The sequence below is a fragment of the Pagrus pagrus genome (assembly GCF_965226575.1).
Source record: "Pagrus pagrus genome assembly, chromosome: 8".
Taxonomy (NCBI): Eukaryota; Metazoa; Chordata; class Actinopteri; order Spariformes; family Sparidae; genus Pagrus; species Pagrus pagrus.
In genome coordinates, this window is record NC_140192.1 from 165001 (window position 1) to 178315 (window position 13315).

Here is a 13315-nt window from a genome sequence, read left to right on the forward strand (position 1 = left end):
TCACAGATCAGGTTGAACTGGTTTGATAAAAACAAATGACATGAAAAAAAAACACCATTTCATTAGAAACATCAAACGTTTGATACAGACACATCAAGTCATCAGGACCTTCAAAATAAAAGCGACTTCCTGTCAGGACTTGCTTCACATCTCAGTCCAACGCAGACAGGAAGTCCGTCCACTCTCTGGACACAGCCAATCACATTGAAGCACGGGCAGGGCCTGTTACTATTTCATTCCTTTGTTTTAATGAACAGTTCTTCCTGATCGGCCGGAGGTCAGCTGGCTGTTGTCCAGCTCCAGGAAGTCCTCGTCCTCGTCCTGACAGCTGATGACATCAGACAGCAGGTAGCTGTCCTGCTGCTGCTCCTGCTGCACCTGCACCTCTCTGTTCTGTAGTTTCTCGTTCAGGACAGGAACAACTCTGAGCTGCAGGAAGTCGATGATGTCTGTGCAACCAGGAACAGGAAGTTACACACATTCTGAAGATGGTTTCATGTTAGACACGTACTGAAGTATTACGCTAGAGACAGACCAAAGTCGTTTTCATGTTGGGGACGTATTGAAGTCTGCTTTATGCTAGAGATGGACCGAAGTCAGTTTCATGCTACAGACGGAACAAAGTCGGTTTCATGTTGGGGACCTACTGAAGACTGCTTTATGCTGGAGATGGACCGAAGTCTGTTTCATGCTACAGACAGAACGAAGTCAGTTTCATGTTAGAGACGGAACTAAGTCGGTTTCATGTTGGCGACGGACTGAAGTCAGTTTAATGTTAGATATGTACTGAAGTCAGTTTCATATTGAGTAGGAACTGAAGATGATTTCACATGAGGAAACTGTTTTAAAGAAAGTATTTTATGAAGTATTTAACGTGACAGTGACAGATGAAGTATTTAACGAGGCAGAAGAAGTATTTAACGTGGCAGATTAAGTATTTAACGTGGCAGATGAAGTATTCCAGTACTGACCTCCGTAGGATAAACTGGTCCAGTTGGGAACTCTGGAGACTTTCAGTCTGTGGAAACTCTTCTGAACACACACTGGAGTCACTTGACTGCAAGACAACACAGTAAAGAGGTTAAATAAAGTTTGTTTATTTCCACCAGCTGATCAGCTGACTGAAGTCTCTAAAAACAGATTGACCTTTGACCTCACCCGACAGTGTTTGCCACCTCGTCCCAGTCGATGTCCGCTGCGTCCTCCACTCGCATGTTGTACAACCTGTAACACAGTTATTATTAATGTTCCTGCTGCTGACGTTCCCAACGTTCATCTGATGTTCTTTCTCTTCTAATGGAGCTGCTGGGTTCTGGCACCAAGAATCATTCAGAAAATAAATTTACAGTCGGAGATCCTTTAATGTGAGTGTGTCACGGCCCCAGAGGGGTGCCCGTGTTGCTGCTCCCTCATGGAGGTGCAGAGTTCCACCAGGGCACTAGGTGTCTCTCTGTTGTTCTAGTTTCAGGCCGAGTCCAGAGAGGAAGCAGAGCTGGCTGCTGATTGGTTTGCACCAAGGGCCCGGTGTAGCTTAACTGTTTAAATCTGAGGAGCTGCCAGTCTTCTCCCTCTCTCTACCCTGATGCCTGCATCCGGCTTTGTGCCTGCCTGATCGCAGGCCAGATGCTGGCTGGGGCTTCTTGATTATTTGTATTATGCCTCATTTTCCTTAGTTTGTAGATCTACAATTTTGTACATAGTCTATTCTGTAAATAAATTATTCATTGTTATTCCGCAACCCCTCATGTGTCCTCCTGTCTTGTCCAGTTCATGAGCCAGACTGTGACAAGTGAAAGAAACTTCTTCATGAAGAATTTAAAATGTTAAAACACTTAAAATAAATTACTTCCTGACCTTACCTTTAATGTACAGACACAGAACATATATGTCATATTTATATTAAAACTCTTTAATGTAACTGACATCATTAAAACATGACTGAAGTTATACACTCATTAGTATCTAACACAGTGACCACACACCTTTACACATGTGGTTTATATGCTGTAAACCACACAGGTGTGTCATGTGTCATGTGTGTCAATGAGGTGAAATCGATGTCAAAACAACCAGAGAGACGCGCAGCAACATGTGTGTGCATGCATGATAACTGTTATGCGTGCGTGTGTGCGTGCGTGCGTTGTTACGTGCAGATTGTATTTCACGCGTAACAAGAAGCTGCGTACGTATGAAGCAGCGTGCGCACGTCTGTCTGTCACTGTTTGACAAATGATGTTACACGTTCACACACACGTGCGGTCGCAGTTTCTGATGCTACGCAACTGGAAGTTGATCTGCATCGCGCGCACCAGTCCGCGTACATAAACGCCTCACGTAGTTGGCCTTTTTAGTTTATTGAAGTGTCGTCAACCAGGGGAGGCAGCAGTGAGCCACACACTGCCTGCCAGCATTTCAAAAGAAGAAGAAGAAGGAGGAGGAGAAGAAGATATAACCACTTGTATATATGGACCAGGAGGGTGGATCGTGTCACTCCAGTCATCAGATCTTTGGACTGTCTCCCTGTCCGTCAAAGAAGTGATGTTAAGGTGCAGTTGGCTGTTTCTAAGGCGCTGAACGGCTTAGGGCCAAAATACATTTCTGATCTGCTGGTACGTTATGAACCATCCAGACCTCTCAGCAAAGACGTCGGAACTGGGGGTGCGGGGGGGCGGCAGGCAGTTCTTGAGGCGGCTCAGGGGAAACGAGTGGATGTGGGTTCCCCGGAACTGACCCCCTTTCCACCAGAGCGGCTGAGCCTTGAGCTGGACATACTGAGGGATGTGTGTAGGGGACGAGAAGTTAGCAGCATCCAGGATGTTGTGTCCATCCTGCACACCCTGCAGCCCCAAACCCGCTCCATGCTGTCGGAGGTGGAGAAGCTCATTAAGCTGTCTGGCCCTGCCAATATCTGTCCGGCATCCGAGCGCTCTTTCTCAGCCCTGCGCAGGCTGAAAACCTGGCTGCAACACCATGACGCAGGAGACTAACACATTTAACCGTTATGAACGTTCACAGTGACCTTATGGATGAAAGCGATGTCTCCACCCTGCTTAAAACCTTCATCAGTAGGTCAACTGAGAGAAGGTCCACTTTTGGAAATGCATGAAAGACCTGAGTCAGGAGCGCAGACTTTTCTTTTTTTCATTCAAGGGTACAAATAATGCTGTTATGTTCCTTAAATGGCCTGAATTAGTTATCAAAGTTTCATTTTCTTAACAATAAAGATGCCGTGTTCATCCATCTAGTTCTCTTATAACTGCACGCCATTATAAAATAACTTCAAATCAAATCCTTAATCATTGTTAAAAGTGCTGCTTCCCCCGCCCCTCCCAACAAAAATCCCGCCCCCCCTCTCAGAAAATAGTCCCGACGTCCAGACCTCTCAGGTCATTTGGGATCTGCTCTCTGTCAAAACTAAACACGGAGAAGCAGCATTTCATTTTCATGTTCCACGTTGGAACAAGCTCCCTGAAAACCGTCGGTCTGCTGCAGCTCACAGTTTCCTTAAATCAGGGATGAAGACTTTTCTGTTTGCTGCCTTTGATTAAATCAGATCTGAGCCTTCTTCTTACTGCACTGTAACTTTTATTCTGTTTTATCTGCCTTGTTTAGTTTTTATATCTGTCTCCTGTCACATATACTTAATTGTACTTACATTAATGTGATTAATGTCTTTTTTACTTGCTGTATATTTTATGTAATGCACTTTGAATTGCCTTGTTGTTGAAATGTACTATACAAATAAACATGTCTTGCCTAGTGAGCTTTACCATAATTCAATCAAATATTTCATTTAAAAATGGCTGATATTGAAGTAAATACACAATTAGGCTTCAGACTTGTTATGCCGAGAAGTGCCTGCCTGCTAAGAACCGCATGCCCGTCACGGGAACGTGCACAACTAACAAAAAAAAAAAACAGTATCAAGGTCACTAAGTTTCTGCCCGTGTTTTCCCAGTTAGGCTACAACTAATAATATAAATACAATTACACTCATCGGCCGGAGTGTGTTGCAGCTATTCAGGTGCACAAACCTAACGCACCTCTCCAGCGGTCCCAGCAGTTCTCAATGAAGTGATCACCTGCGGGGAGCGTGGTTAACTTACACATGTTTGTCATTGATTTTGTGTCTTATGTGAGAAACAAAGTAAAAGAAACAGCAGCAGAACTCTTTCTCTGTCTTCATGGAACACATGAATCATGTCATGCAGAAGCCTGTGTGTCTGTATCTCGTATTGATCGATGGCTCCATCTACTGGATGAAAGTGGAACACACAACAACTACGCGTGACACACCTGACACACCTTGTGTCAGGTGTGTCATGTGTGTCAGCTGAGTCAGGTGTGTCATGATCTCACGTGTTGATCAGGTGGATTTTAGCCTGAAGTCCTTCAGCTCCTCTGTTAAAGGTGCTGCCACCTGATGACAGTTTACACTTCAGGATGGAGAACCTGAAACACACACACACACACACACACACACACACACAGTAAAACATGTTGTGTTATGATATCAGTACTAGTATCACAAATGGTTGTATTCAAGTCCCCCGTGTATCTGTCTCTGGGATCCACAGTACCAGTACCATACAAGTACCAGACCCAGCAAGTGTACTGACCACTTGAGTCGACACTGGACCCAGGATCTGGTCCCGACCTGCAGACTGATCTCCTTCCAGGGCAGGTTGTTACACAGCTGGTCTCTGCTCAGACCAGAGCCTGCAGGACTTTGCTGGATTAGAACCTCCAGGTGAGCCTTCAGAGCCTGCTTTAACCTGGACACTTCATCTGGACTCCAAGAACCACGACCTTTAGCTGGTAGGACCCAAACAGAACCACTCAGGTGAGACAGAGGTCACACACACGCTGATCGTTCATGTGCATGTTGATCACTGATCAATAAGTTTTGACTCTGACAGCTGCAGTCACTTCATCACTGTGAACGTGTCTGAAGTGTTCTCATGTTCTAATGCACAGGTGTTGAGTTCTAACAGAACCTCAATGTTTACCGATGCTGGCGAAGCGTTTCTCTAAAGCGTAGACGCTGCGGCCCATCTTCTCTGAGATCGTTTTCCAATCGTTACCATGGAGGTTCTGTAACTTCACCAGAGAATGCATTTCCTCCTCAGAGAACCTGACAGAGAACACCAACAGGTAGAACATAAACATGATGAGGGCTCTGCAGCTGACACTTGAAGATACAGAGAGTTCTGCAGCTAGAATGCAAACATACAGGGGGTTCTGCAACTGACATGTAAGGATATAGGGGGATCTACAGCTAAAATGCAAACATACAGGGGGTTCTGCAGATAGGACCTAAAGATACAGAGATTCTTGTCTTAGAACAGAAACAGGTTTGAGTTAACTTTGACCTCTGACCTTCCCATGTGGTTACTCTCATCAAAAATCTTCTTGGCTCGAGTGTAAACCTGCTGACAGGACCGGGGGATCCCCTCAGCTGGAGAGAGACAGACAGACAGACAGAGAGAGAGACAGACAGACAGACAGAGACATACAGACAGGTTGCTCAGCAGGACTGTCACAAGTGTTCCTCAGTCATCACTTTTGATGATGATGATGATGATGATGATGATGATGATGATGATGATGAGTGTTTACATACCGATCCTCTCCAGGAAGTGATGTCGTGCCCTCAGCCTCTTGATGTCTGTCTCCTGCTCTTTGAACCTCTTAGGAAACAGAAGCTGATTGGCCGAGCTGATCCCCGTCAGCATGAGGAAGTCTGCCACGTTCTGTCTGATCAGCTGATTCTCCTCCTGAGAGCACCGCCCCCGACGCAGGGGCACACCTGGACAACCACAACAGGTGGATATCAGGCTCCTGGCTGTTTGCAGTATTAGTACCTGGCTGTGTGCAGTACTAGTACCTGGCTGTGTGCAGTACTAGTACTTAGCTGTGTGCAGTACTAGTACCTGGCTGTGTGCAGTACTAGTACCTGGCTGTTTGCAGTATTAGTACCTGGATGTGTGCAGTATTAGTACCTGGCTGTGTGCAGTATTAGTACCTGGCTGTGTGCAGTACTAGTACCCGGCTGTGTGCAGTATTAGTACCTGGCTGTATGCAGTATTAGTACCTGGCTATGTGCAGTACTAGTACCTGGCTGTGTGCAGTATTAGTACCTTGCTGTTTGAAGGTCTTGAAGCGCTGCAGGTCGTATCTAAGCAGTTTATTGATCTGATCAATTGATTTGTTCTTGACGTCAGGAACAAACTCCTGAAGCTCCTCCAACAACGCTGAGTCCAACCTGACAACACAGTAAATATACTGTTAATACTGCGCTCTGATTGGACCAGAGAAATGCTGCGCTCTGATTGGACCAGAGAAATACTGCACTTTATTGAAAATGTTAAACCTTTATTGAAAATATTAAAACTTTATTGAAAATTAAAAAATGAGGAGGTTGCCCACTATCTCCTTTATTGTTCACACTAGCAATTGAACCTCTCGCAATCAGAGTACGTTCACATCAACAACTTTGTGGTATAGCAGTGGGGCCAACATACACAGAATATCCTTGTATGCTGATGATGTCATCATATTCATGTCAAATCTAAATAAATCAATACTGGCTGTGTGCAGTATTAGTACCTGGCTTTATTTTGGGATATAAAGTGGATAACACAAAATCTTCTATATTACTGCTCAACTCAAATGAAAGAAAGAATCCAATTCCAGAGGTAATGTGGAGCAGTTTAAATATTTGGGAGTACAGATTTTGCCAAGGTTGGAAAACATTGTTGAAGCTAATTATGAACCTTTGATGATGGAAATTAATGAGTCAATCGATAGATGAATGTCACTACCAGTATCTGTAATTGGGCGAGTTAATATTTTAAAAATGAATATACTACCGGAGCTACTCTATTTCAAAATATACCTCTGACACCTCCTCCAGATTTTTTCTCAAAAACTAAAAACATGTTTGTGAGATTTATATGGAAGAATAGGAGGGCAAGACTTTGTTTGTCTTTGTTGTATTAACCATCTGACGGGGGGACCCTAACCCTAACCCTGCACAGCTGAGGTCTGTTATGTTCTACTTCTCATGAATGAGCCTCCACATTGGACTGATATGGAATCTCATGGTCTAACATTACCTCTTCCCTCATACATATACTCAGACACAGTAAAAAGACTAAGGAAACAAACTACAAACCCAATAGTAAAGCATATGTTAAAGATATGGTATGATGTACAAACATATTTAAAAGAACCGCATACATTATTTCAACATAGTCCAATATGGGGTAATCATTTTTTTATACCAGGAAGAGTAGATGCAACATTTAAATTGTGGGACTCTAAGGGACTTGGTGATGATCCAATGAAATGATCCAAGGCCTTTACTTGACAGACTCTGATATTATGATGTCTTTTGAGGAGTTGAGGTTTAAATTTGGTCTCAACAGGAAACATTTCTCTTCTGGAGTACCTCCAGCTTAGAAGCTCTGCTAAAGCAAATCAAAATAATATACTAACTACACCCCCACATTCATCCTTGGAGAAAATGATGATAAAAGGACAGTTTGAGAAATGGCATCAATCAGAATTTTACGGGTTGCTGACATCTTATTCATCAGAAAATTCACAGTGTAAGTTGAATGCATGGAAAGAAAACTTGCAATTGGAAGTTTCAGTTGCCGACTGGAAAGCAGCCTGTGCTAATGCTCACACTATGTCTATAAATACGCGTCTTAGACTTATACAGTATAAATGGTTAATGCAGACATATGTGACACCAATAAACCTTTTATCTATTAAATAGATATAATAAAAATGTACCAGATGTATGTACAAAATGTATGGAATCCAGAGGAACCTTGTTTCACTGCATTTGGCAATGCAGAAAGATTTAAACATTCTGGGAAGAGGTAAGAGCTGTAGTCGGGAAGATTATTTCAAACCAAATCTTACTGGATCCTAAACTTTTTCTGTTGGGCTTATACCCAGAGAAACATAATTACAGTAGGAATGAACGAGCATTTATAGACCTCAGCTTGCTTTATGCCAAGAACTGTGTTGCATTGTTTTGGAAAAAGATTCATAGACCAAGTACAACTCCATGGATAAGACAGATGTTATCAAGCCTTCCATTAGAGAGGACAACTTACATATTAAAGGCTAAACAGCATGTATTTGAGGACATATGGAGCCCTTTTATCAACTACATTGAGGACTTGGATTTAACTGACGAAGAAGTGGATGTCTTTGTGGACAATGCAGATTCTGACCTTGTAGGATTTATATTGTTCTTATGTGTTTTAATTTGCACTAATTACAAATAATAGTCAATTTTGAATAGATTACCATTTTCTTTAACAGGAGGAGCATTCCTGTTCTGAGTGTTATGTTTTCTTTTTTCTTTTTTTTGTCTGTTTGAGTAAATGCAGCGATCTTACAGTTGTATGGAAGTTGAATGAATACATGCGGATGTAAAGGCTGTATTTCATGGTGCTAAAATTAAAATAAAATAAAAATATTGTGGGAAAAAAAGAAAAAAACTTTATTTAAAATATTAAAACTTTATGAAGTAACTTTATGATGTTTAAGTTTTTTGTCACTATATTATGTTGACTTTTCCTCGCTGCTGCTCATTCTATGTTAAAATAATAATAAAACAAACTCACTGATCTTCTTCTTCAGCTGTTCTCCTTTTCTTCTTCTTTACTCCTCCTTTTCCTCTTCCTGTCTTCTTCCTCTCTCTCACTGTCTCCCTCCTCCTCTCCTCTGTTCGCTTCTTCTTCTTCTCTCCCGCAGTCTCTCTCTCCTGTGACATTACACTCCCACCTCCCTTCTTCTTCTTCTTGTTTTTCTTTTTTACCTTTATTGCGGTGGTTTCTATGGAAACCAAGGAGTCAGTTTCTCTGTTGTTGGAGTCTGTTACCATGATGATACTCTCCTCACTCAGCCCCTTCTTGTGACTTTTCTTTTTCTTCTTTTCTGTTTTGCAGGTCTCTACGTCAACCTGTGTTTCTTCCTCCTTCACCTTCAGACTGCTCGTGCCCTCATGAGCAGGAGGATGAGGAGGCCTGACCTCCTCTTCTTGACTCTTGTGTTTCTTTTTCTTCTTCGCTACTCTCTCAGGTGTGTCAATGTCTACAGGCGGAGGACATTCCTCCAGACTAACTGACCTCCTCCTCTTCTTCTGATGGGAGGGAGAGACAGAGTTTGCAAGTTTCATGATAGGAAGAGGTGATGGAGGAGGACGTGATGGATGAGGACATGCAGATTCGATCTTGTTGATCAGTTTGTTGTTGAAGCTGTAAGAGAAGAAACAAATGTCAGTCTGATCAGGTTCCGACTGGACCAGGTCCGACACCAGGTCCGACACCATTACCGTTTTTCCATCACGTCTGCTGGCCTGGCTTTACTCAGTTTCACTCGGCACAGCCAGAGGAGCAGGAGGTGTCTGCACACGCTCAGGTAAACTTCTGCTGTTATTGTTTTTGTGGTTGTTGTTATGTAGTAGTAGTAGTAATAATAATAATAATAATAATAATAATAATAATAATAATAGCATGCAAATCCCCATTTCCATCACAGCTGGTCCACCTGCTTGAAGGTGGTGAGTCTTAAACCAATAATGCTCGTCTCGATCTCCACAGACCCATCGAAGAATCACCGCCAACAAAGTGGCTCCGCTAACTCAGTTACAAACACGTTTCATTTACTTTAACTCCTTCACAATAAAAGCCCCCGTTACTGAGCAGTAAAACACAGCAGATGTTTAAAGAACAAACAGGACAAGAGAAACTAAAGAGATTCAGTTAGAAGCTTCAAAAGTACTAAGAGCTGAACACACTGACTTAAAAAACCTCTTTCTCTCAGGTTTCCTGCACAGACATGAGTTCAGTATCCATTTGACGGGGAGGTGCTGGTGCTGGTGTTGTGTTGTGTTCAGGTGCTGGTGTGTTGTGTTCAGGTGCTGGTGCTGGTGTTGTGTTGTATTCAGGTGCTGGTGTGTTGTGTTCAGGTGCTGGTGCTGGTGTTGTATTCAGGTGCTGGTGCTGTGTTGTATTCAGGTGCTGGTGTGTTGTGTACAGGTGCTGGTGGTGTGTTGTGTTCAGGTGCTGGTGCTGGTGGTGTGTTGTGTTCAGGTGCTGGTGCTGGTGGTGTGTTGTGTTCAGGTGCTGGTGCTGGTGTTGTGTTGTATTCAGGTGCTGGTGTGTTGTGTTCAGGTGCTGGTGCTGGTGTTGTGTTGTGTTGTATTCAGGTGCTGTTGTGTTATGTTCAGGTGCTGGTGTTGTGTTCAGGTGTTGTGTTGTGTTCAGGTGCTGGTGTTGTGTTCAGGTCCCGTGTTGTGTTGTGTTCAGGTGTTGTGTTCAGGTGCTGTGTTGTGTTCAGGTGCTGGTGTTGTGCTCAGGTGCTGTATTTTTAGGTGCTGGTGTTGTGTTCAGGTGCTGGTGTTGTATTCAGGTGCTGGTGTTGTGTTGTATTCAGGTGCTGGTGCTGGTGCTGTGTTCAGGTGCTGGTGTGTTGTGTTCAGGTGCTGGTGCTGGTGTTGTGTTGTATTCAGGTGCTGGTGCTGGTGTTGTGTTCAGGTGCTGGTGGTGTGTTGTGTTCAGGTGCTGGTGCTGGTGTTGTGTTGTATTCAGGTGCTGGTGCTGGTGTTGTGTTCAGGTGCTGGTGTGTTGTGTACAGGTGCTGGTGTTGTGTTGTGTTCAGGTGCTGGTGCTGGTGTTGTCTTGTATTCAGGTGCTGGTGTGTTGTGTTCAGGTGCTGGTGCTGGTGTTGTGTTGTATTCAGGTGCTGGTGTGTTGTGTTCAGGTGTTGTGTTGTGTTGTGTTCAGGTGCTGGTGTTGTGTTGTATTCAGGTGCTGGTGTGTTGTGTTGTATTCAGGTGCTGGTGTTGTGTTCAGGTGCTGGTGGTGTGTTGTGTACAGGTGCTGGTGTTGTGTTGTGTTCAGGTGCTGGTGCTGGTGTTGTGTTCAGGTGCTGGTGCTGGTGTTGTGTTGTATTCAGGTGCTGGTGCTGGTGTTGTGTTCAGGTGCTGGTGTGTTGTGTACAGGTGCTGGTGTTGTGTTGTGTTCAGGTGCTGGTGCTGGTGTGTTGTATTCAGGTGCTGGTGTGTTGTGTTCAGGTGCTGGTGCTGGTGTTGTGTTGTATTCAGGTGCTGGTGTGTTGTGTTCAGGTGCTGTGTTGTGTTGTGTTCAGGTGGTGTGTTGTGTTGTGTTCAGGTGCTGTGTTGTGTTCAGGTGCTGTGTTGTGTTGTGTTGTGTTGTGTTGTGTTCAGGTGCTGGTGTTGTGTTGTGTTGAGGTGTTGTGTTGTGTTGTGTTGTGTTGTGTTGTGTTGTGTTGAGGTGCTGGTGTTGTGTTCAGGTGCTGTGTTGTGTTGTGTTGTGTTGTGTTGAGGTGTTGTGTTGTGTTGAGGTGCTGGTGTTGTGTTCAGGTGCTGTGTTGTGTTGTGTTGTGTTGAGGTGTTGTGTTGTGTTCAGGTGCTGGTGTTGTGTTCTGTTGAGGTGTTGTGTTGTGTTCAGGTGCTGGTGTTGTGTTCAGGTGTTGTGTTCAGGTGCTAGTGTGTTCAGGTGTTGTGTTCAGGTGCTGTGTTCTGTTGTGTTCAGGTGTTGTGTTCAGGTGCTGTGTTGTGTTCAGGTGCTGGTGTTGTGTTGTATTCAGGTGCTGGTGTTGTATTCAGGTGCTGTGTTGTGTTCAGGTGCTGGTGTGTTGTGTACAGGTGCTGGTGTTGTGTTGTGTTGTGTTGAGGTGATGGTGCTGGTGTTGTGTTGTATTCAGGTGCTGGTGTGTTGTGTTCAGGTGCTGGTGCTGGTGTTGTGTTGTATTCAGGTACTGGTGTTGTATTCAGGGTGCTGGTGTTGTGTCCAGGTGCTGGTGTGTTGTGTACAGGTGCTGGTGCTGGTGTTGTGTTGTGTTCAGGTGCTGGTGCTGGTGTTGTGTTGTATTCAGGTGCTGGTGTGTTGTGTTCAGGTGCTGGTGCTGGTGTTGTGTTGTATTCAGGTGCTGGTGTGTTGTGTTCAGGTGCTGGTGTTGTGTTGTGTTGTATTCAGGTACTGGTGTTGTATTCAGGGTGCTGGTGTTGTGTTCAGGTGCTGGTGCTGGTGTTGTGTTGTATTCAGGTGCTGGTGCTGGTGTTGTGTTGTATTCAGGTGCTGGTGTGTTGTGTTCAGGTGCTGGTGCTGGTGTTGTGTTGTATTCAGGTACTGGTGTTGTATTCAGGGTGCTGGTGTTGTGTCCAGGTGCTGGTGTGTTGTGTACAGGTGCTGGTGTTGTGTTGTGTTCAGGTGCTGGTGTTGTGTTGTATTCAGGTGCTGGTGTGTTGTGTTCAGGTGCTGGTGCTGGTGTTGTGTTGTATTCAGGTGCTGGTGTGTTGTGTTCAGGTGCTGGTGTTGTGTTGATGAATGTTTGAAGTGGAGAACATAAAGTCTTCAGTTCAAAGTTATATTTTATTTTATTTCTATGATACAGATCCAGTGTAAGACTGAGGTGACAGAACTCTTTGATTAATAATCATGTGTGGTGTTAATCTATAGAGACGTTTCACTGATCAATAACAGAACCACTGTTGGACTTCAGCTGGTTACTGGATTACATTTTGTTTTGATGGTTTCTGGCTGGTTTGTCTCGCGGACCTGGCAACAGGCAGCGATCTGACGTCACATTGACCACGTGTCTCATACAAACAACTCAACAAACAACAAATCAAAAAAGAGATATCGATCCGAATCGACCATTATTGATCATTGGTCATTATTGATGAGACAGAACTGCTGGACGTCTTTAAATCGGACCGAACAGTTGTGTTGAAGCTAACATGGCGTCCGTCCTGCTGGCCCACTTGTTTGTTTGTTTGTTTGTTTGTTTGTTAATTCTGCTGATAGTCACGTGGTAAACACATTAAACAACATGTAAACATCCGGTCTGAGTTCTGGTTCTGGTCCCGGTTCTGAACACGAACATTAAATCGGTTTAAACACTCACCGTCTCCTCTGTTGCTGCACGCGGGATGGAAGCGAGACTGGTTGTTTACTTCCGGTTTTCTTGCAGCGCATGCGCGGGATGCTTCAGAGAGCAGGGAGAGAACACAGAGGTCTCACTCTGACTGAGTTTTCTGATGCCAGGAACCGTGTTCTGTCTGATACTTTTATTCAAGTACAACATTTAAGTACTTTTTACATGTCATGCTGCGGCTACTGCAGTACAATTACTGCTCATTACTTTATTTATTATAAGTATTTTTAAGAGCTGAACTGTGTTTAGAGTCGAAAGGTTTTAAATAAAACTGGTTTAAATATAAAGAGATTTAAAGTTTAAGCGTCTGTAATAAAACACAGGAAAC

The 13315-nt window shown here is 44.0% G+C and overlaps 1 protein-coding gene across 1 annotated transcript in view; it reads right to left on the reverse strand.

Moving 5' to 3' along the window:
• LOC311261583 (transcription termination factor 1-like) overlaps positions 1-13056 on the reverse strand; it is a 13348-nt gene extending 292 nt beyond the window's left edge. The window contains exons 1-11 of the mRNA XM_084360351.1: positions 12958-13056; positions 8649-9281; positions 6141-6265; positions 5624-5809; positions 5380-5458; positions 5010-5134; positions 4620-4815; positions 4360-4452; positions 1159-1224; positions 972-1057; positions 1-449 (exon numbers count right to left, since the gene is read on the reverse strand). The exon at positions 1-449 is cut by the window's left edge and continues 292 nt beyond it. Coding sequence (XP_084216477.1) covers positions 247-449; positions 972-1057; positions 1159-1224; positions 4360-4452; positions 4620-4815; positions 5010-5134; positions 5380-5458; positions 5624-5809; positions 6141-6265; positions 8649-9281; positions 12958-13028 — 1863 coding nt within the window. The 5' untranslated portion in view covers positions 13029-13056 and the 3' untranslated portion in view covers positions 1-246. The remainder of the gene's footprint in view (positions 450-971; positions 1058-1158; positions 1225-4359; positions 4453-4619; positions 4816-5009; positions 5135-5379; positions 5459-5623; positions 5810-6140; positions 6266-8648; positions 9282-12957) is intronic.
• Between the last annotated feature and the right edge of the window lie 259 nt (positions 13057-13315).